At 40.8% G+C, this 23,555-nt stretch overlaps 1 protein-coding gene across 44 annotated transcripts in view; it reads right to left on the bottom strand.

Annotated features, from left to right (window-relative positions):
- Positions 1-23,555, bottom strand: part of EYA4 (EYA transcriptional coactivator and phosphatase 4) — a 365,804-nt gene that overhangs the window by 19,692 nt on the left and 322,557 nt on the right. For all 44 annotated transcript variants that reach the window (XM_086317936.1, XM_086317917.1, XM_086317942.1 and 41 more), the window contains one exon: positions 797-886. In XM_086317936.1, coding sequence (XP_086174062.1) covers positions 797-886 — 90 coding nt within the window. The remainder of the gene's footprint in view (positions 1-796; positions 887-23,555) is intronic.

The raw sequence follows: 23,555 nt of genomic DNA, 5'->3' as shown, positions 1-23,555 counted from the left end.
AAGAAAGTCTATTTCAGTCTAGCTGTGCCAATCTCTTCCCAGTGCCCACGCTACTCAGTTATTTCAAATTTCATCATCTAAATACCTAATGACTCAGACCATTAGCACTCGGATTATATACCCTATTACAGTACTTATTCAGCTATCCTGAGGCTATTTTTCTTGGGTTCTTTCAGTTTGTTGTTACTGCTTTTACTTTCTCTTCATTTAAGGTTGGAAATGAAAGGATAAATTAGGAAAAGAGAGAAAATAAATGCAATCAAACTGGTCAGAAGTACTACATAAATAGTTCTCGCAAAGTTTTACCCAGAAGAGGAATACATAGGGAATGATAATGACTAGAATTAGGTTTCAAATTATCTATAAAATTTAATGATCCATGATAGCACCAGGAGCAGTATCTGTGACTATTGTGCAGTCATTAACCTAAATTACATCCTGGTTAATAATCTGGAAAAGCTAATGTTGATTCCAAAGATAAAATGAATTGTGGCTGAGACACTAAAAGAACCAGGAGCAGCGGATAGGGGTGTATTGTATGGGACAGCAAGGCAAGAGCTCCTTTTTGAAGACGTTTCTATTCTCAGTGTATGCCAGTAAATATATACCTTTCATGAACACAATTTAGCTTTTGTTTATGTTGCATACACAATGTCTCCCTTGACAGAAACTTTACTTTTCTCTTGAGCTAAATTTCTATCTTTCCAGGTTTTTTTCGAGGTTATCTGCATGTATCTAGAAAAGATATGAGTTTTAATAGCTGGATACAACGATTCTTACGTTTTAAAATTCTTACCTCTAAATCATTAAAAAATAAATGTGTATCAGCAAGATTAAAAATCATTTCCTCCATTCGAAGTCCAAGGGTTACAGCCATGGGGGGATCCTGAAAAGGAAATGCACACAGTATGAAGTAATTTTTAATAATAACTGTGGTTAGTGAAAATTATCTTAAGTGCATATGGTTGTGGGGATGGGGAGACTGTAGGGATTTTTAACCTAAGAATGCAAAAGATTTTCCTGATTAACAGAAAAGGTGCGTTTCTAAAGTGTTATCTAAAATATGCTAGATATACTGATACATCTGTGAATTTACAGGAATTGACATGCACAGAAAGATGACTTAGATATGCTTTCACATAAAGCTATATATTCATGAGAAGAGGAGGAAGGAAGCAAGCTGGTTCATTGGAGTTTACATATACTCCACAAAGTCCTTTGGAGAAAGGTAATTCTCCACTGAAGAATGGAATGGATCTGTTAAAAAAAGTAAAGGACACCCTTTTAAGAATGACAACCACTAAGAAGTGGAAAAGAGAGAGAAAGGTAGATTTATTGGATGTTTGTGGGACCTGAGCAGGCAGTGCTGTCTGGAGTGGGATAGGAAGAGCTGGTAGAGATTGATGGGACAACACCTTCATTATTAATTGCATTCTGATCAACAAACAATATTTATCTGAATCTTTATAAAGTATGATCTCACCTGCATTTGACTAGGGATGAAGAGGGAAGGGTGGAGGATGACTAAGAAACATTAATTCAGTAAATGTAATACATAAATGTATAAAAATAAAATATATACATCTAGAAGTTTAATGAAAGTAAGGGGATTAGCAAAAAGTCAAAGTGACTTAATTTTTGTTTACAGAAACCAAGAGATTATACAGCAGCAAGGAGTTGAGAATGAAAATCAGAGTTGGTACTTTACCACAATTAATTACAGTTGAAAGCCTGGCACAGAGGTGTAAAACTTTATTTTTAAAAGTAAGGAGAGTTTAGGGCTGGAGCTAGGGCAATAATTCATGCACAAACCTTGTGTTTAAAATTTCAAAGTTGGAAAGATCTCTAAAAGAGAACTGCTCTGGATGTGATTCTGGAGATGAGAAAATAGAAAGCCTGGAAAGGACGAATCTTCAGAATCTGAGACCAGAATGGGTGTTAGCAGGGAGGAAAAAATGGTTTCAGATGCAGCTGACAAGTCTAGAGGATACTATTGGTTTTGGCTGAGAAGTTATTTTGGAAGACCTTGGAGGCTGATTTGGGTTGAGTGGCTGGGCTAGGAGCCAGATTGTAGGGATATGAGGACAGAGAACCACACTTGTGTTTTCAGTGATCTAATAAATGACATTTCAAGAAATGTATTTAAACTTGGGGAACTGTAATGCTAACTTCAGTTCATTTTATGATAAGCATACACAACCCAGGTCAGGACTAGCATTGTTTATATAGACTCCCAAACTTACTCTACTTAGCAAGCAGAAGACTCTCTTCATTTCACACCTATATACCAAGAATCATTCTTTTCCCTTTTACTTCTAATATTCTTTGAGGGGGGGAAACCTTAGAGTGTATGCATATTTGAAGTATCATTCTCCTATTCCGTAGTGATGAAAATGTACAGAATAGGAATTGAGTGCTTAGAAGGAAAGAGGTCACTGAGATGTTGGGCAAAGCTGACTTGATGTGGGAGAAGATGAAGAGAAGACAATCATATGTTGGGTGTCAATCTTATAACTGCTTATGTCTCTTTCTTGGAGATTTCTGTGATTTCATAGCTAGACATTCTCTCTTCTCAAAAACAGAGATTCGTTGTTCACATATTTGATGGCATCTTGGTATTGCGTCCTCCGGTCAGTATTACTCTACTGATAAATTCATCTTTCTTCCAGTGACAGGATCATTTGGAGCACCCAAGTGCTCCACACACCCACACACCCAAAGTGACAGTGAAAGTCGCTCAGTCGTGTCCGACTCTGTGACTCCATGGACTATACAGTCCATGGAATTCTCCAGGCCAGAATACTGGAGTGGGTAGCCTTTCCCTTCTCCAGGGATCTTCCCAACCCAGGGATCGAACCCAGGTCTCCCACACTGCAGGCAGATTCTTTACCAGCTGAGCTACCAGGCAAGCAAGATCAAATAAATTCCATTTCATCCAACAAGTATTCATTCAAGATCAAGAACAAAAAGATTAAGTGCCCATTTTGTGTCTCAAAGAGTTTCAAAACTCAGAGTGCTCTCTTGCTCTATTTCCTTCAAGTATAAAATTCTTCTTATTTCTTTTTGTTGTTGTTTGTGTTTTGTTGCTGATGTTGACAGGTAATCTCTGAAGGTAAAAATTTTTTTAAAAAAAAGGTCTTTTTTCTATTAAAAAGTCCTATTTCTAGTCTCTTTTATTATGAGGGGGATGGGTGTGGGGATTGAATAGGCTAATGACACAAAAAAAGTTGTAAATATTCTGTCTAGTCAAGGGACCATGAACAAAAAGCCTACAGAAATATCAGGAAAAATCAAATGTAATTATAGCATGAAAACATATAATTCCATTAGTGACACTCTATGCTTTTGAGGAATGTTCACTGATGCAAGACAATAAAACCGAGCTCCACAGGACTCCGTTATGTTTCTGATGATTACTGCTCCAGAGATGTATATTTCAGACGGGGGTTCAGAAATGTCTTTACAGGAAAGGTTTTCTTTCTCAAGACTAGATTGCTTACAGTCTTATCCTATTATTTGCCAATTTTCCTTTTTTAAGTTTTAGATACAATTTTTAAATTTCTTATGTTCATGGCTCCCATTCTTTGCATTTACAGATCTGATTTATGGGAAGGGGGGAAAACATACTGTTCCTCTTTGATTGTTACTTTCATCGATGCCATGCTTCTGTAGTATGTAACTCTCCATGCAACCCAAGCAGTGATAGGAAAATCCATAAAGAATGCATTTTGGGCAGCCAGTGGACATGCAAACAAATATAATTTTTAAAAAACCAACAGGAATTCTCCAACAAGGAACTCTAGCATAGGATATGATGAAAGCTGTTCTTGAGAATCACACTGGAATGCAATCCCATGGCAATGAAGGGGCCGTTGGTTTATTTCTTGAGCTATGGCAATCCCACATCACACGGTCTCCTAGAGCCAGGACTCAGTTAAGCATTTTGGCAAAACATCATTTGTTAACTGGGAGAGTTTCGGTTTGAGGTCTGCCTGAGTGTGAACTAGCTGTATTTTGCTAAGGTTTCGAGAGAGCCAGGCCTGTTGAAAGCTATGCTGAAGGCCTGGCACAGAAGGGCTACGAACAGCCATCCCACAAGCCAAGGAAAACCATGCTTGTAAGAGGTGCTGGTCTTGTCTCTAAGAGAAGGTCGAGTGAGGGCTTACTTTCATATATCTAATATTACTCCTCTTCCCTCCAGTTTACTAAGTCACTGGAATAGCTAACTCTAAGTAAGCAGACTCCAGTGCCCTGTTTTCCAACAGAAGGGCCCACAGATGTAAGAATCCAAAAAGATGAGCAGGAATTTGGTAGAGGTCACTCTCATGTTGGGCACCCTCTCCCTCGTCAGACCACCAGCCAAGAGTTGTCAGAGCCTACAATCCCACAGTTTTATCAGGCATTTGAGAGTTAAACATATTTCTGAACTGAACCCAAGTTTTATACAGAGATGTTTGCTCGTTTTCATTAGATGTTTGTAGAATTATGGGCACCTTATGAATCAAGGGTTACTGCCTTTTCTCAGTTTAACTGTAGTGAGTGTTGAGTTTAGGGTCTGGAATGAAGTGACAGTGAAAATTTGGATAGAGGGGGAAAGCGGGATAATAAAGGCAGTAACAGGGTTTTGTGGCAGCTCTGATGTGTATTATACATGTAGAACAGTTCCAATCAGCTCAAAGTTTCATGTGGGGCAAACTGAACCTCTGCCAATTGAAATTTACTCTGTGTACTGCTCTATGAAATACTGAACCTATTCCCAAGACATCTGTTGGAAAGAGAGAGAGAGAGACAAGAGCCCCAGAAAGAGAGACAGAGAGGAGATGAAGAAAACAAGCAGCTCTTGGCCCTCAGCTGTGCTTCTCAGCCGGATGTGACCACTGTAGAACAAAGTCAGGATCAAGGACGGCGCTTCTCTACATCAAAATTCTAACGCCTATTAGCCGTGTTAGCACAGAGCATGAGTTGGAGCCAGACAGTCTGTCTAGGGGCCTCTGCCCTGCACTGGCCCATCAGCTGGAATTCCTCCTCCAGGGACACACTGTAAAAATATCTCAGGAGAGGCAGCAATTATGTATTTTTAAAGAAATGGGTTCTTTTTTTTTTCCCCTAAAGAACTCAAGCTCTTGGAACAGTTACTCCCTGGAGACCTGAGGCAAGTTTGTAGACATGTGCACACAGAGGCCAAAATGTGCCAGGTCATTACAGGAAAAGGAAGACAAACCAGCTCCACGAATCAAGGTGGAGACAGCTAGTGGGTTAGTTAGCATACATAAACTCTTTTCATCAGCGACAAGAAATGCCATTGACATTCAGTTATGAATCAGAAGGGAAATTTTGCAATTGAGTTGTTTGTCTCTAATGGACAGCCAGTGGGCTTACGTGTTCTCAGGGGGAATTGGAGAAAGGTTTCAGCAACATTCATGTATTTAGCATGTATTTATTGAGTGTCTACTACGTGTCAGACATGATCAAATTCTGGGCAGAGAGCAGAAAATTAAATAAGCGAAGTCCCAGCTCTTATGGGGTTTATTTTATTACTGGATGAGCCCTCTGATAAATTCATGGACAAAAGCCCAGGAAAATATTCCAGGTGGTGAAAAATCAGTCAGCAGACACAGAGGGTGTGGGGCTGGGTGGTGAAGACTCACGTAAAGAAAGTGCAGGGGAGGCCTTTCTCAGGAAATGAGGGATAGGGGCCCTGAGAAAAGGGAGGGTTCAGCCATGCACAGGTGAGGCAGTTGGGGATATCTGGAGAGGCAACACTGGGGCCAGTGTATGTGAGAGAGTGTGAGGCAGAGTGACCCAGGTGAGGGACATGACGTCGACCAAGAATTTTAATAAAGAGGGAGTGCTCCCTGGATCAAATGCAGGTGAGAGAGACCCCAGGAAGATAAACCCTGCATCTGGCATGCAGGTCACTTCTCAGACTTGAAGAGAGTTGTTGGACTGGCAAGTGAGAGAAGAGCAGAGAAAGTGGGCAGTGACTGGAAAATGGCTCAAAAGGCTTTGCTGGTGATGGGACTGTTACAGCACATAAAAGATGGCCTAGAAGGGTAGGGAGGCTGGGAGGGAGGTCTGAGAGGGATGGGATACATGTATACACATACTTATGGTTGATTTACATTGTACGGCAGAAACCAACACAACTTTGTTAAGCAGTAATCCTCCAATTAAAAATAAATTGTTAAAAAAGAGCGATGGAAATAATCCAGAAAAGTGGGACACTTAGGACTCAGGAGTGAAAGGGGTCTTTTCAGGAGGCGATTCACTGGATAAGTCAGAGGGCCTGGAGCCAGGGCATGGTGGGGGTGCAGAAAGCAGGAAAAGAATATGGTTATGATGCAAAGATAAAGTGATTCTTCCAGTTTGCTTTCTTATCTTAAAGTGATAGATGAGTTTTGTGCAGAATGGAGGGGGGCACTTAGAGGGGGTGAGAGAAGAGAAGGTTTGAAATAATAAGCTGGAAGAGTTAGACCAGCAGTGCTGGGACCCACTGGAGACTTGTGGCCACATTCAGCTGCTTGAGTTACAGGTAGGGTGTTGGGCAAGGTTTTTTGTTTCTTTTGGTGATGTTGTATGTGTAGTTTTTTTGTTTGCTTGTTTGTTTTTGCAAGGTGAGTCTGATGGAGAAAAAGAGGGATAAAGATGATGAGACTTAATGATAAGAGGGGTGAGAATCACATCCAAGGCTGGGATGATCACGTCTAAGGCTCAGGCTCTCCAGCTTGACCACACATGAGAAACAACTGAGGAACTTTGAAAAATCCTGCTTCCCAGGCCACTGCCTTATACCAGTTCAATCAGATATTCTCTACGGTAGGACTCATGCACCAGCAATTTCAACGCTCTCCACTGATTCCAGTGTATACAAGACTGAGAATCAGCAGAGTAAGACCTTGCTACTCAAAGTGTGGCTCACAGACTGGCAGCGCTGGCATCAGCTGTGTACTTCTTAGAAGGCAGACGCATAGAACTACCCCAGAGATCTACTGAAGCAGAATCTACAGTTTAACAAGATCACCTGGTGATTCATGCACATGTTAATATTTCAAAAGCGCAGATCTAAGAGCTCTCCTTAAGGTCTGGGACTGTTAGGGAAGACCAGAGCTAGCATGGCCTTCTGGCTTCCCAGGAGTTAAACCTCTGAGATACTCCCAAATCACTCTTAAGATGTGAGCCAGTTTGATGACTGAGTAGAATGATGATTCTGTATAATTTCTTAGGAATCAAGATTCCCTAGAAATAGCTTAAAGTTATGAATAAGAATGCACTGTCCCAGTTTCATCTCCATAAGGATCTTCTGTGGACTTAGGGACCAAGTGACTTGTGTTGCCCCTTTTCTTAGTCATATATCCAACTACTTGCTAGAGAGCAGGTAAACATGAAAAGCTAGCAAATTTTTCCTCTGTATTAAAACGATTTGTTCAAAATCCAAGTGTTTGATGTAAGCATCATATTTGTAATTAGACAGTAGTCAATATTAAGTAATCAGAAACTATGAAGGTGATATTACACAGCTTATCTACTACTACTAGCTTCTGTTGTTTAGATCAGAAGAGAATCCAATGAATAAAGCTCACCCACATTTATTAAACTAATAACAGATTAAATACACTTCGAGGGGAGTTACAGCAGTACTAATATGCTACAACTAGAACTGTTATACTATATACTATTGCTATTACAGAGACTTTGGATTGATGGAACTTGCTTCCAGCCTATAATATGTCACAAATACTTTAAAATGCAAAAATAGCATAGTATTACGTTTATACAATACATAATTTATAGCATAGCACTTGGATAGAAAGGGACAAGTTAAGACAATGGCAAGAAAGACCATGGGAGGATGACCTAGAAAGCACAGGACTGAAACAAAAATGATGGAGATGGCAAATGACAGCCAGCCTCAGGACTTGGACAAAGGTGGATGAGTATCTTAGTGAAAGACTGTAGTAAAGATAAGTGAGACATGAATTTAGAGAAAGGAGAGTTGATGATGAGTTATGTAAATTTAATAATCTAATCTGCCCCTCCAACTTCCCAAGATATGAGGCTGAATGTTCATTAGCCGAGATCAATAAACTGAGACTGAAACTTTAGGGACGGTTATAAAAGGTGCCTCTAGAAGTTGTGTTTTTTAAGAAACGAATTACCGCTTATCTTTCTCGTGTATTAGTTTCAAGTTTTGCCATCTCTCAAACTCCCTCTAAGGATTTGAGAAATGTCACTATCTTTGATTTAGCTTTACTTTTACATACGTATGTACAGTTGACCCTTGAGCAACAAAGCTTTGAACCATGTAGGTCCATTTATATGTGGAGTTTTTTTCAATGAATATCTGGAACTTTTTTTGAGATTTGCGATAATTTGAAAAAACTTGCAGGCCAACCACATAGCCTAGAAATATGGAAAAAATATTCTTTAGTTAGGTATATCATGAATGCATAAAGTATAAACAGATACTAGTCTATTTTACCATTTAATACCATAAGATACACACAAATCTATTAAGACAAGTTAGAATTTATCAAAACTTATGCACAGACCATTCATGACACCATTCACACTCAAGAGTAATGTATACAAATATAAAGATGCAGTATTAAACTGTAACTGAAATAAATTAACTATAGTCCACATTGTACTACTGTAATAATTTTGTAGCTATCTCCTGTTACTATTCTGGTGAGCTCAAGTGTTGCGAGTATCTGCCTGAAATGCTGAGTGATGCTAATCATCTCCTTGTGAGCAGTTCATTTCTCCAGTAAATCACATACTACAGTAAAAAGTGATCTCTTGCGGTTCTCGTATATTTTGTGTTGTGTTTACTGCAATGCCATAAACCTTAAATAACTCCAGGGGACCCAGACGAAGTGCCCCTAGTGATGCTAGAAGTGCACTCAAGAAGCAGAATCATCACATGAACAACAAAAAACCCTGAATTACTTGGTATGTACCACAGCTTGAAGTTTGCAGCTGTGCCTGCCCTCCATCTCAAGATAAATAAATCCAGCGTAAGGACTATTGCCAAAAAAAAAAAAAAAAGGAAATTTTTGAAGCCATGGTTGCAGCTACACCAGCAGGCTCAAAACCCTTGTTCTTTTTCAGAAATACCTGTCTATCTCACAAGGAAAATCCAGCTTTGACATGGGTGCAGGATTCCTTTAAGAAAGGCATACCTACAGACACCAGTGTGATTGGAGAAAAGGTGAAGCCATTATTTGGCAACTTAAGAATCTGCCTGCAAGGCAGGAGTCCTGGGTTCAATCTCTGAGTTGGGAAGATTCCCTGGAGAAGGTAATGGCAACCCACTCCTGTATTCTTTCAACTAATTCCTTCATTTTCAAACCCGAAGGAAGGTGAAGGAGCTAAAGCTGGAGAAACTAATGCCAGCAACGATGGTGTGAGTTTTAGAAAGAGGCTTGGCTTTAAAAATGTCATGATAGCAGGAGAGAAGATTCATCCACCACGAGGCAGCAGATGAATTCCGAGGCACCATTAAGAAAATCACAGACAAAGAGAATATCTGCTGAACAGATTTCTAATATAGATGGAAGTGCCCGATTCTGGAAAAAAAGATGTCATCAAGGACACTTGGTAATAAGAAGCAAGGACCAGGACTTCAGGCAGGAAAGGACAGTCTAATATCACTGTTTTGTGCAAATGCAGCCGAGTTTATGATCAGGATCACCCGTACATATAAAGCTGCTAACCCCAAGCCTTGAAGCAAAGGATAAACACCAGCTGCCAGTCTTCTGACTGTACAACAAGAAGGCCTGACAATGAAAACACTTTTGCTGGATTGGTTCTACTGATGCTCTGTCCCTGAAGTCAGAAGTAACTTCTTAGTAAGGGACTGCCTTTTAAAGTTCTTTGGATATCTGACAATGCCCCTAGCTACCCAGACCCCATGAGTTCAACACCGAAGGCACCGTAAAGTATTCTACTTTCTCCTAAACACAACATCTCTAATTCAGTGTCTAGAACAGGGCGTCAGGGGGCGCTTGAAGGCTCATTATACAGGATAATCTATGGCAAGGATTGTCAGTGCTATGGAAGAGAACCTCAACACAGAACATCATGAACATCTTGAAGGATTATGTCATTAAAAATGCCATCACTGGTACAGAAAAAGCCCTAAAAGCCATCAAGCCAGTAACAATAAACTCCTACTGGGGAAACTTGTGTCCAGATTTTGTGCATGATGTCACAGGATTTAAAAAAGAGCCAATCAAGAAAATCATGAAAGAGATGGTGGATACAGCAAAGAAAGGTGGGGATAAAGGTTTCAAGATATAGATCACAGAGATATTCATGTCCTAATAAACACCACACCAGAGCAATTAACAGGGGACAACTTGATGGAGGTGAGTGCTTCTGAACCAAAGCTAGATGGTGAGTAAGAAGAAGCAGTATCAGAAAACAAGCTGTACACTCTTTGATATACATCACAGGAAGACGCTCTGTGATCCACTTATAGTAATGGAAACAAAAACAAAAATAAACAAATGGGACTGATTAAACTGAAAAGATTTTGACAGCAAAGGAAACAATAAACAAGATTAAAAGACAACCTTCAGAATGGGAGGAAATAATTGCAAATTAAACAACTGACAAAGGATTCAGTTCAGTTCAGTCGTTCAGTCCTGTCCGACTTTGCGACCCCATGAATTGCAGCACGCCAGGCTTCCCTATGCATCACCAACTCCCAGAGTTCACTCAAACTCATGTCCATTGAGTAGGTGATGCCATCCAGCCATCTCATCCTCTGTTGTCCCCTTCTCTTCCTGCCCCCAATCCCTTCCAGCATCAGAGTCTTTTCCAATGAGTCAACTCTTCACATGAGGTGGCCAAAGTACTGGAGTTTCAGCTTTAGCATCATTCCTTCCAAAGAAATCCCAGGGCTGATCTCCTTCAGAATGGACTGGTTGGATCTCCTTGCAGTCCAAGGGACTGTCAAGAGTCTTCTCCAACACCACAGTTCAAAACCATCAATTCTTCAGTGCTCAGCTTTCTTCACAGTCCAACTCTCACATCCATACACGACCACTGGAAAAACCATAGCCTTGACTAGATGGACCTTTGTTGGTAAAGTAATGTCCCTGCTTTTGAATATGCTATCTAGGTTGGTCATAACTTTCCTTCCAAGGAGTAAGTGTCTTTTAATTTCATGACTGCAGTCACCATCTGCAGTGATTTTGGAGCCCAAAAAAATAAAGTCTGACACTGTTTCCACTGTTTCCCCATCTATTTCCCATGAAGTGATGGGACAAAATGCCATGATCTTCGTTTTCTGAATGTTGAGCTTTAAGCCAACTTTTTAACTCTCCTCTTTTACTTTCATCAAGAGGCTTTTGAGTTCCTCTTCACTTTCTGCCATAAGGGTGGTGTCATTGGCATATCTGAGGTTATTGATATTTCTCCTGGCAATCTTGATTCCAGCTCGTGCTTCTTCCAGCCCAGCGTTTCTCATGATGTACTCTGCATAGAAGTTAAATAAGCAGGGTGACAATATGCAGCCTTGACGTACTTCTTTTCCTATTTGGAACCAGTCTGTTGTTCCATGTCCAGCTGTAACTGTTGCTTCCTGAACTGCATATAGGTTTCTCAAGAGGCAGGTCAGGTGGTCTGAGATTCCCATCTCTTTCTCAGTTTTCCACAGTTTATTGTGATCCACACAGTCAAAGGCTTTGGCAGAGTCAATAAAGCAGAAATAGATGTTTTTCTGGAACTCTCTTGCTTTTTCCATGATCCAGCGGATGTTGGCAATTTGATTTTGGTTCCTCTGACTTTTCTAAAACCAGCTTGAACATCTGGAAGTTCACGGTTCACATATTGCTGAAGCCTGGCTTGGAGAATTTTGAGCATTACTTTACTAGTGTGTGAGATGAGTGCAATTGTGTGGTAGTTTGAGCATTCTTTGGCATTGCCTTTCTTTGGGATTGGAATGAAAACTGACCTTTTCCAGTCCTGTGGCCACTGCTGAGTTTTCCAAATTTGCTGGCATATTGAGTGCAGCACTTTCACAGCATCATCTTTCAGGATTTGAAATAGCTCAACTGGAATTCCATCACCTCCACTAGCTTTGCTCATAGTGATGCTTTCTAAGGCCCACTTGACTTCACATTCCAGGATGTCTGGCTCTAGGTCAGTGATCACACCATCGTGCTTATCTGGGTCATGAAGATCTTTTTTGTACAGTTCTTCTGTGTATTCTTGCCATCTCTTCTTAATACCTTCTGCTTCTGTTAGGTCCATACCATTTCTGTCCTTTATTGAGCCCATCTTCGCATGAAATGTTCTTTTGGTATCTCTAATTTTCTTGAAGAGCTCTCTAGTCTTTCCCATTCTGTTGTTTTCCTCTATTTCTTTGCATTGATCACTGAGGAAGGCTTTCTTATCTCTTCTTGCTATTCTTCGGAACTCTGCACTCAGATGCTTATATCTTTCCTTTTCTCCTTTGCTTTTTGCTTCTCTTCCTTTCACAGCTATTTGTAAAGCCTCCCCAGACAGCCATTTTGCTTTTTTTGCATTTCTTTTCCATGGGGATGGTCTTGATCCCTGTGTCCTGTTCGGTGTCATGAATCTCCGTCCATAGTTCATCAGGTACTCTATCAGGTCTAGTCCCTTAAATCTGTTTCTCGCCTCCACTGTATAATTATAAGGGATTTGATTTAGGTCATACTTGAAGGTCTAGTGGAGGAGAGGAGATACCACTCGCCCAAAGTAAGGAGCAGCGGCTGCACTTTGATGGAGCAGCCATGAAGAGATATCCCACGTCCAAGAGAAACCCAAGGAAGACGGTAGGTGTTGCAAGAGGGTATCAGAGGGCAGACACATTGAAACCATAATCACAGAAAACTAGTCAATCTAATCACACGGACCACAGCCTTGTCTAACTCAGTGAAACTAAGCCATGCCCGTGGGGCAACCCAAGGTGGGCGGGTCATGGAGAGATCTGACAGAATGTGGTCCACTGGAGAAGGGAATGGCAAACCACTTCAGTATTCTTGCCTTAAGAACCCCATGAACAGTATGAAAAGGCAAAATGATAGGATACTGAAAGAGGAACTCCCCAGGTCAGTAGGTGCCCAATATGCTACTGGAGATCAGTGGAGAAATAACTCCAGAAAGAATGAAGGGATGGAGTCAAAGCAAAAACAATACCAAATTGTGGATGTGACTGGTGATATAAGCAAGGTTCGATGCTGTAAAGAGCAATATTGCATAGGAACTTGGAATGTTAGGTCCATGCTGCTGCTGCTGAGTCACTTCAGTTGTGTCCGACTCTGTGCAACCCCATAGACTGCAGCCCACCAGGATGCCCCGTCCCTGGGATTCTCCAGGCAAGAACACTGGAGTGGGTTGCCATTTCCTTCTCCAATCCATGAAAGTGAAAAGTGAAAGTGAAGTCACTCAGTCATGTCCGACCCTCAGCGACCCATGGACTGCAGCCTTTCAGGCTCCTCCATCCATGGGATTTTCCAGGCAAGAGTACTGGAGTGGGGTGCCATTGCCTTCTCTGTTAGGTCCATGGATCAAGGCAAATTGGAAGTGGTCAAACAGGAGACGGCAAGAATGAAATTCAACATTCTAGGGATCAGCAAACTAAAATGGACTGCAGTGGGTGAATTTAATTCAGATAACCATTATATCTACTACTGTGGGCAGGAATCCCTTAGAAGAAATGGAATAGCCATCATGGTCAACAAAAGAGTCCAAAATGTAGTACTTGGATGCAATCTGAAAAACGACAGAATGATCTCTGTTCATTTCCAAGGCAAACCATTCAATATCACAGTAATCCTAGCCTATGCCCCAACCAGTAATGCTGAAGAAGCTGAAGTTGAATGGTTCTATGAAGACCTACAAGACCTTTTAGAACTAACACCCAAAAAAGATGTCCTTTTCATTACAGGGGACTGGAATGCAAAGTAGGAAATCAAGAAACACCTGGAGTAACAGGCAAATTTGGCCTTGGAGTACAGAATGAAGTAGGGCAAAGGCTAATAGAGTTTTGCCAAGAGAATGCACTGGTCATAGCAAACACCCTCTTACAACAACACAAGAGAAGACTCTATACATGGACATCACCAGAAATCAACACCGAAGTCAGATTGATTATATTCTTTGCAGCCAAAGATGGAGAAACTCTATACAGTCACCAAAAACAAGACTGGGAGCTGACTGTGGTTCAGATCATGAACTCCTTATTGCCAAATTCAGACAAAGGATTAATCACCAGAATATATAAATGGGTCATACAACTCAATATTAGGAAAATAAACAATCCAATCAAAAAAAAAAAAAAGGGCAGACTATCTAAACAGATATTTCTTCAAAGAAGACATACAGATGGCCAATAAACACAAGAAAATATGCTCAATATCACTAAGTATTAGAGACAGGCAAGCCACAACTACTATGAGGTATCGCCTCACACCAGTCAGAATAGCCATCATTAAAAAATCTACAAACAATAAATGCCAGAGGGGATGTGGAGAAAAGTGAACCCTCCTACACTGTTAGCAGGAATGTAGACTGATACAGTCGTTACGGAGAACCGTATGGAGATTACTGAAAAAGCTAGGAATAAATCTACCATATGATCCAGCAACCCCACTACTGGGAATATACCCTGAAGCGAAGTGAAGTGAAGTCGCTCAGTCGTGTCCGACTCTTTGCGACCCCATGGACTGTAGCCTACAAGGCTCCTCTGTCCATGGGATTTTCCAGGCAAGTGTACTGGAGTGGGTTGCCAAAAGACACACATACCCCAATGTTCATAGCAGCACTGTTTACAATAGCTAGGACATGGAAGCAACCTAGATGTCCATCAAAAGATGAATGGATAAAGAAGATGTGGTACATATATACCATGGAATATCACTCAGTCCTAAGAAGGAATGAATTTGAGTCAGTTTCAGTGAGGTAGATGAACCTAGAGTCTGTTATACTGAGTGAAGTAAGTAAGTAAAGAGAAGGCTGAGCGCTGAAGAACTGATGCTTTTGAATTGTGGTGTTGGAGAAGACTATTTAGAGTCCCTTGGACAGCAAGGGGATCAAACCAGTCCATCCTAAAGGAAATCAACCCTGACTATTCATTGGAAAGACTGATGCTGAAGCTGAAGCTCTAATACTTTGGCCACCTGATACAAAGAGCTGACTCATTGAAAAACACCCTATGCTGGGAAAGACTGAAAGCAAAAGGCGAAGAGGGCAGCAGAGGATGATGGCTAGATAGCACCCCTGACTCAATGGACATGAATCTGAGCAAACTCCGGGAGATACTGAAGGACAGGGAATCCTGGTGTGCTGAAGTCCACGGGGTCACAGATAGTTGGACACGACTTAACAACTGAACAACAAGAGCAACACAGAATCTAGAAAAATGATACTGATGAACCTAGTTGCAAGGAAGGGAGACACAGCTGTAGATAATGGACTTGCAGACACAACGGGGGAGGGACAAACTGGGACGAAAGGAGAAAGTGGCATCACCATATGTCACCACCAGGTGTAGGACGGAGCTGGTGAGAAGCTGCTGTGTAGCGCAGGGAGCCCAGCCTGCTGCTCCGTGATGACCCAGAGGGGTGGGATGAGGGGAGAGGAGGGAAACTAGGGAGGGAGGGATGTGTGTATAATTATGAATGATCTGAGTTGTTGTATGGCAGAAACCAACACAGCATTGTAAAATTTTTTTAAATACTTAAATTAAAAAATTAATAAAACAAACTGATGTTAGACAATCTGGCAGAAGCATTCTGTTGTTCAAAGTGGTTTTCGATTTCTTTTATGACACGGACCCTTCTATGATATGGGAACTGAAACTAAAGCAAAGAGTGGAAGGATTGGGCCATATAGAAACATTTATAGAGAAATGAAAAAGCCAGAGGCAGACAGAAATTGTGATGTATTTCTGTAAAGTTACACTGAGTATGCCTGCAGTTCTGTCTCCCCTTCTACCTCCTCCTATTCTTCCAGCTCTACCACCTGGTGAGACCTCAAGACCAACCCCTCCTATTCCTCCTCCTCTCTAGCCTACCCACTGTGAAGAGGATGAAGGAAAAGACCTTATGAATAGTAATCATCATGACAGTTAATAAGCTTATCTGTTGTGTATGTGTGTTGAGTGTCTTCGTATATAAACCTAATCAATGTAAGTCAAGGACCATATGACATGTTTTTGTCCCATAATCATCACTACTTAAGTTATCTGTCGTGTAGAACATGGTGTGCAAAGACTTGTATTGAAGTGTACAGCTTATCCTTACATGTGCATAAGGTGCTGCTGCTAAGTCACTTCAGTTGTGTCCGACTCTGTGCCACCCCATGGACGGCAGCCCATGAGGCTCCCCCATCCCTGGGATTCTCCAGGCAAGAACACTGGAGTGGGTGTGCATGAGATGAGAGATATGTAAAATTAAGAATGTGTTCGTTTCCCTGTTTTATAACTTTTCTTTGAAAGAATTACATGACTGTCCAGTACAGCCCTCTCTCTAGTAATTGGAAAAACTTCATATCAGCTTATCATCACAGGTGCTATTTTCTTTTTTAATGTGACAACGCCTCCAATACTGTATTATGAATATGACTGTAATACTGTGTGGCATAAACATTTTAGAATGGTTCATTCATTGGTGTATAGGCTAAAGCAATCACATTGCTGCTCTGTTATTAATGCATGAATCATTGTGCCTGTAAATAAATGTGTTTTTCTTTTTCACATTATCTTTTTATTTTTGATGTCTACTGTTAGTAATATCTATCACATCCCCAGTGTTTTGTACCATGTCTTACATACTGACACAGGTACTGACAGGTAATTCATCTTATAAACAGATTACAAATTTCTGTTATTGATAAATACAGTGCGTGTGTGTTTTTGCTAAGTTGCTTCACTTGTGTCTGACTCTTTGCAACCCCATGGACTATAGCCCTCCAGGCACCTCTGTTCATAGGATTCTCCAGGCAGGAATACTGGAGTGGATTTCCAATTTCTTCTCCAAGGGATCTTCCCAACCCAGGGATTGAACCCATGTCTCCTGCATTAGCACGTGGATTCTTTACCACTGAGCCACCAGGGAAGCCCCACTTACCTTCATGACAATCTTATCATTTAAAATCTAGTTCATGCTATTTTGGGAGCCTTTTGAGGTAAGTGTGTGGGGATTGTTTCACATAAAAGTATCCAGTGGATTTATCCTGATGAGCATATCATTTCTCCAGTGCTGCTCTTATGTAAGAGGTTGTCTAAAGTGGGGAGGTAGTATTGGGAGCTTGAATTTCAGTTTCACAATACAACTGTTCACTTTTCTTTCAGTCTTTCCCCTGACTTGGGCTATGGGCTTTACATCCTTCCTGTGGAATAACTTTACAGAGAATCACAGCCTCATAGCCCATGATGTATTAGTGCTCCAAAACAGATTAAATCCCTGGAGCACAATTTATTTAGCTTCCTTCATGCCTCCCTCTAACCAGAGGAATTACTGCAACTTCTCGGGTAAAATACTATATGTAATTAATCGGGGAACAGGAATAATCTTCATAAACTATAACAGATGAGGGATGATTCCTGGTCTGTGTCCTGCCAATTTACAAACTCTTATTTGAGAGCTGTGTGGTGCTGAAAGGTATACATGCCAACTGGTGCTCAGTCAGTTCCACAGGCAGCAGACCTCAAATACCAACATCCTTCATTTGCCATCACGGTAAATACCCAGCAACAGCTCTGTTGACAACTGAACAGAGTCCACAATGATCGCATCTTAGGGAGATCCTTGGAAAATTCATAGTATTATTTATTTATACATTGAAGCAGGATTTTTCTAAAGTTTTTTTTTTTTATTAAAACATAAAAGTTAGCTATACAGAGCAATTTATGAATAAAAATGGCATTCCTAAACGATTATGTCCCATGGGTTTTATTTTTATCGGTGGTGGGGAAAGACAATAGACCAAAAGAGTGTAGAGATTAAGAGCAGGTGGAAGAGTTGTGGGTGCTGGTTGGCCGAACCACTTGTGAGCTGGGTGACACGGTATCCGTCACATAGGGTGGGGGTGGGGTGGGGGGGTGGTGGTGAAAGCCAAGGAGATAGTAAAGCATTTAATAAGACCTTCAGCAACCTTATTGAAATTCATTCCAAAGACAAAATGTCTCAGGCTCCTAGCCCTCAGACCTACAGGATCAGAAACTCTGATGGTGGGACCAGCCATTTCTGTTTTACAAACTCTGAGGCTCACTATGGCTCACATTTGTTCGAGAAGCCCTATTTCAGTCAGCGGCCTTCAAAATGGTCTCCTGGGGTTCACCTGGGTTCCTCTGAACTCTTTTCTCCATACAGCAGTTGATACTAAACCACCAGGTCCCAAGTCAATCTAAAACCCTTCCACTGCTTCTAAAGCTTCCACTGCACCTAAATAAATCCCACACGCCTTACGGGGGAGCTGCTGCAGCCCCCTGCCTGCCTCTCTGCTTTTATCTTGTGTTTCTCCCCCTTGTTTATACCCTTCCAGTCACACTGCTCCTTTATATTCCTGGAACACCGGAAGACTGTTCCGCCTCAGGGCCCTTCTGTGTCCTCTGCCTGGAACTTGCCCCTCCACGCTTCTCCCCCGCCTAATCTGTAGGCAGCGCCTTCTTGTAATTCAGGTCTCAGTATCAATGTCACCTCCCCAGTCACCTCCCTTCCCCCATCAATTTCTATCTGACCTAGTTTTTATTGTCTTCAAAGCAGCTACCACAATCTGAAATAATTTCACTTGCTTGTAAGCTCCCTGAGAGCAGGAAGCATGTCTGCCTCTGTTGAGTAAATATTTGTTGATAAGTAAATATTTGTTAGATGAACACAGTTGTTCTTGGAGCTCTAGTATGTGGTAGAGCTGAGATGACCCAATGTCCTCTCTGTCCCCTTCAAATGTGTCCTGAGTGCATGTGGTCCCCAGCTTCAGAAGTTGGGTCTGATAAAACAACATTCCTTATTAAGCCACTTCTTAATATGCCAAGATATTCATGTCTTACTAGCTAGACTACACCAATTTCCTTACTGATATTAAGAAAAATATCAATGATTATGATATGACATCAATTCTGTATGGAATCTAAAAAGAAAGGATACAAATGAACTTACTTACAAAGCAGAAATAGATTCACAGACTTAGAGAACCAACTTATGGTCCCCACCTGCCCAGGGGGGTAAGGGTGTGGGGGATAGATTGGGAATTTGGGATTGACATGTACACATTGCTATATTTAAAATAGATAACCACCAAGAACCTACTGCAAAAAAAAGTAAAATTAAAAAAAAAAGTCAACGACCAAGTTACTTTTAAAAATAAATAAGCAATAATTCAATAAACAAAGTCATCTAAGTTGTTTTTCATGGAACTCAATGAAGGTACTTTCATTTTGATTTGAAAATATTAAGCCTAAAAATATTTTCACTCTAATTTTTTCAAATTTCCTTGAGTAAACCATTAGTCAACATGGTCAGCTACAGCAGGTCCCCTTCCTGTAGCAGAGAACAGTATTAAGGACAAAGCTGTGTTATGAGAAGGACCTAGTTTCCAATATTTGTACCAGCATTTAACATTCTGTGACCTTGGTTGATTTTTTCAAACCCTAAAAACCCAGTTTCCTCATCCACAGAACTTGGCTCACAATAAATTACAGCAGAGTGGGTTATGAGCATTAAGTTGGGTAACATTTGTGAAAATGACTAATCACAGTTACAATTTTTAGAGCAACAATTCACATCAAATGTTCTGCTAGGCTGTTAACATGTTAGCACTTCCTCATTCACTATAAGACAATATTATTCCCATTTTACAGAAATTGAGAATGAAGAATTAATTTTCCCAAGATCAGAAAGCTGTAAGCATCAGCACTGGGCTTTCAAATTTAGGTCTGTCCAACTCAAAGGCTCTTGTCATTAGCCCCAGTCCCTACTGCTCGTGAAATACCAAACACAGGTGCTACCATGCGGCAGGCAGAAATGTAGGCTCATCTTCCCACACCTTTCCAACATGCCCCTGATCCTTCTGCTGTTCTGTACCACTGTACGGATATCTGTCTGGACGTTCTGTTTCACTGAATATTTCTTAAGTTTTTCCTTTTGATGGAAAACGATCCCAGTGATCTGAGAGAAGATATTTAGAATTATTCCAACTTAAAGGAGAACTCACACAACTGCCTATACATACTTAATTGCCCATCCTTGTTTCAGGAAATGTCACTTATATATTGTGTTCATGGTAGCTTACTTGTCTATGCCATGTGATGTTCTATTAGCAGAAACAACAAGGGGTTTGGGGTCAAATGTCCAGGGCCCGAGAATTCATCTCCGCCATTGTCTAGCTCTGTGACTTTGCACACATCTTATTCCCTCTCTGAGCGTTTTTCCTCATGTACAGACTGGGGAGAACAACCCACCCCTTAAAATGTTTGCGACGCTTAACCCCTGGCACATCATGGGTATTAAATAAACAGTAGAGCCCTTCTTTCCGTTGCTTTGCCCTGCCCACTCTGCAAGCTCTGCTGCTTCAAGCCTCTGTAGGCATACAGAATGTCTCTGTTTTCTATGTGAACACAGCATTTTGATAATACTTTAAAATAATGGAATTTGTTTGTGAAATGAATGCTGCATGACCAGGGGGCTATCCCGGGAGGTGACGGTTATTTCAGTGACAGGTCACTGATGAAGGAAGCAGGAGAAGGCTGCTTTTGGAACTGCTCTTAGAGCCATCTTCTGAGTCATGCAAAAGCGGCCTCATGATTTGATGTTCTTTTTTTTCAAATGATGTTATTTTTTTTTTGCTACTTTATTGGAGCTCCTCCTTATCTGTAAGTCTGTGCTCAGTTCTGGCATGGTAAAAATTTTAAAATATTTTTGACAAAAAGAAAACAAAATCACACACACACATACACATATATATATATAGAGAGAGAGAGAGAGAGAGAGGGAGAGATTTTAACTGTGTTCTTTGTTTATTGCCTTGGGTTCAAAATTATTCTTCTATTTCTAAAGATCATGATTACCACAAAAGGATAAAGGTTTGAAATCAGGAAATATTTTAACAATCTAAAGATAATTCCCGAAGACAAGTTCCACCACTGATCTGGCACAATGGAAGCAATGCAGATATTTAGGTATAGCCTCTAATGGTGACTATTTTGAAGGGAACTTTATTTGAATTTGTGTGTTCAAGTTAGACTGTTAATTGTAAAAATTTATCTAATATGAAACTCAGCATATAAATAGTGCAATCAATTCAACAGGATTTATTGCATATGCCACACAAGCTAAAATTATTGCAGAAGAAAATGCTTTCAATTGCTGTCTGGAAACTTTTTACACTATATGTTCTATCAGTAATTTGAGTGTGTACCCCAAATTCATATACAGTTAATTTATTTATAAATCACATACATATTTTTAAAGTTGTAATCATTTACATGTATTTATCATGTACCTGCACTGTGAAACAGACAACAGTAGAAATTGTGGGGCATAAATGTGTGTGTATACATACACACATGTCAATATATTTTCTCTTTATCTCAATGAAACACCTTGTGTGTATGTGACATGTAAGCATCCATCCTGGAGACCACTGAATTAAGATAATAATGATTGTGATAAAGGGGCTAAGACTCCTTTTGCTTTTTTGTTTTGCATATAGAGTCTGTTTTTTTTTTTTAACATTTTATTGTATTGGGGTATAGCCAATTAACAAACAATGCTGTGATAGTTTCAATTAAACAGCAAAGGGGACTAAGCCACACATATACATGTATCCATTTCCCCGCAAACTCCCCTCCCACCCTGGCTGCCACATAAACAGAGTTCCCTGTGCTATACAGTAGGTCCTTCTAGGTTATCCATTAAATGCAGCAGTGTGTACTGGCCATCTTCAACTCCCTAACTATCCTTTCCCCTTATTCTTCCCCCCCAGCAACCACAAGTTCATTCATTCTCGACTATAACTCTGTGGAAGACTCCCTTTTCGAAATGCTCATTATACGAAATTGTTATCTTTCATCTGTTTAGCAACTTTCATTCAGTTCAATTTAGTCGCTCAGTCACGTCCAACTGCTTGTGACACCACGGACTGCAGCACGCCAGGCTTCCCTGTCCTTCACCATCTCCTGGAGCTTGCTCAAACTCATGTCCATTGAGTTGGATATGCCATCCAACCATCTCATCCTCTGTCATCCCCTTCTCCTCCCACCTTCAATCTTTCCCAGCATCAGGGTCTTTTCAAATAAGTCGGTTCTTCACGTCAGGTGGCCAAAGGATTGGAGTTTCAGCTTTGGCATCAGTCCTTCCAATGAATATTCAGGACTGATTTCCTTTAGAATGGACTGGTTGGATCTCCTTGCAGTCCAAGGGACTCTCAAGAGTCCTCTCCAATACCACAGTTCAAAAGCATCAATTCTTCGGCTCTCAGCTTTCTTTATGGCTCAACTCTCACATCCATACATGACTACTGGAAAAACCATAGCTTTGACTAGATGGACCTTTGTTGGCAAAGTAATGTCTTTGTTTTTTAATATGCTGTTTAGGTTGGTCATAGCTTTTCTTCCAAAGAGCAAGTGTCTTTTATAGCTGCAGTCACCATCTGCAGTGATTTTGGAGCCCCTCAAAAATAAAATCTCTCACTGTTTCCATTGTTTCCCCATCTATCTGCCATGAACTGATGGGACCAGATGCCATGGTTTTCATTTTTTGAATGCTGAGTTTTAAGTCAGCTTTTCCACTCTCCTCTTTCATTTTCATCAAGATGTTCTTTAGTTCTTCTTCACTTTATGCCATAAGGATGGTGTCATTCTCGTATCTGAGGTCATTGATATTTCTCCCAGCAATCGTGATTCCAGTTTGCACTTCATCCAGCCTGGCATTTCGCATGATGTACTCTGCATATCAGTTAAATAAGCAGGGTGACAATATACAGCCTTGACGTACTCCTTTCCAGATTTGGAACCAGTCTGTTGTTCCATGTCCAGTTCTAACTGTTGCTTCTTGACCTGCATACAGACTTCTCAGAAGGCAGGTCAGGTGGTCTGGTATTCTCATCTCTTGAAGAATTTTCCAGTTTGTTGTGATCTACACAGTCAAAGGCTTTGGTGTAATCAATAAAGCAGAAGATGTTTTTCTGGAATTTTCTTGCTTTTTCTATGAACCAATAGAAGCTGGCAATTTGATCTGTGGTTCCTCTGTTTTTTCTAAATCCAGCTTGAACATCTGGAAGTTCATAGTTAACGTACTGTTGAAGCCTGGCTTGGAGAATTTTGAACATCTTTGCTAGCTTGTGAGATGAGTGCAATTGTGCAGCAGTTTGAACATTCTTTGGCATTGTCCTTCTTCGGGATTGGAATGAAAACTGACCTTTCCCAGTCCTATGGCCACTGCTGAGTTTTCCAAATTTGCTGGCATACTGAGTGTAGCACTTTAAACAGCATCATCTTTTAGAATTTGAAATAGCTCAACTGGAACTCCATCCCCTCCATTAGCTTTGTGCATAGTGATGCTTCCTAAGGCCCACTTGACTTT

This window comes from Bos grunniens, chromosome 9 (genome assembly GCF_055505025.1).
Source record: "Bos grunniens cultivar Pamir isolate PY7600 chromosome 9, Bosgru_T2T1.0, whole genome shotgun sequence".
Taxonomy (NCBI): Eukaryota; Metazoa; Chordata; class Mammalia; order Artiodactyla; family Bovidae; genus Bos; species Bos grunniens.
This window is presented reverse-complemented; position numbering and strand designations above follow the sequence as displayed.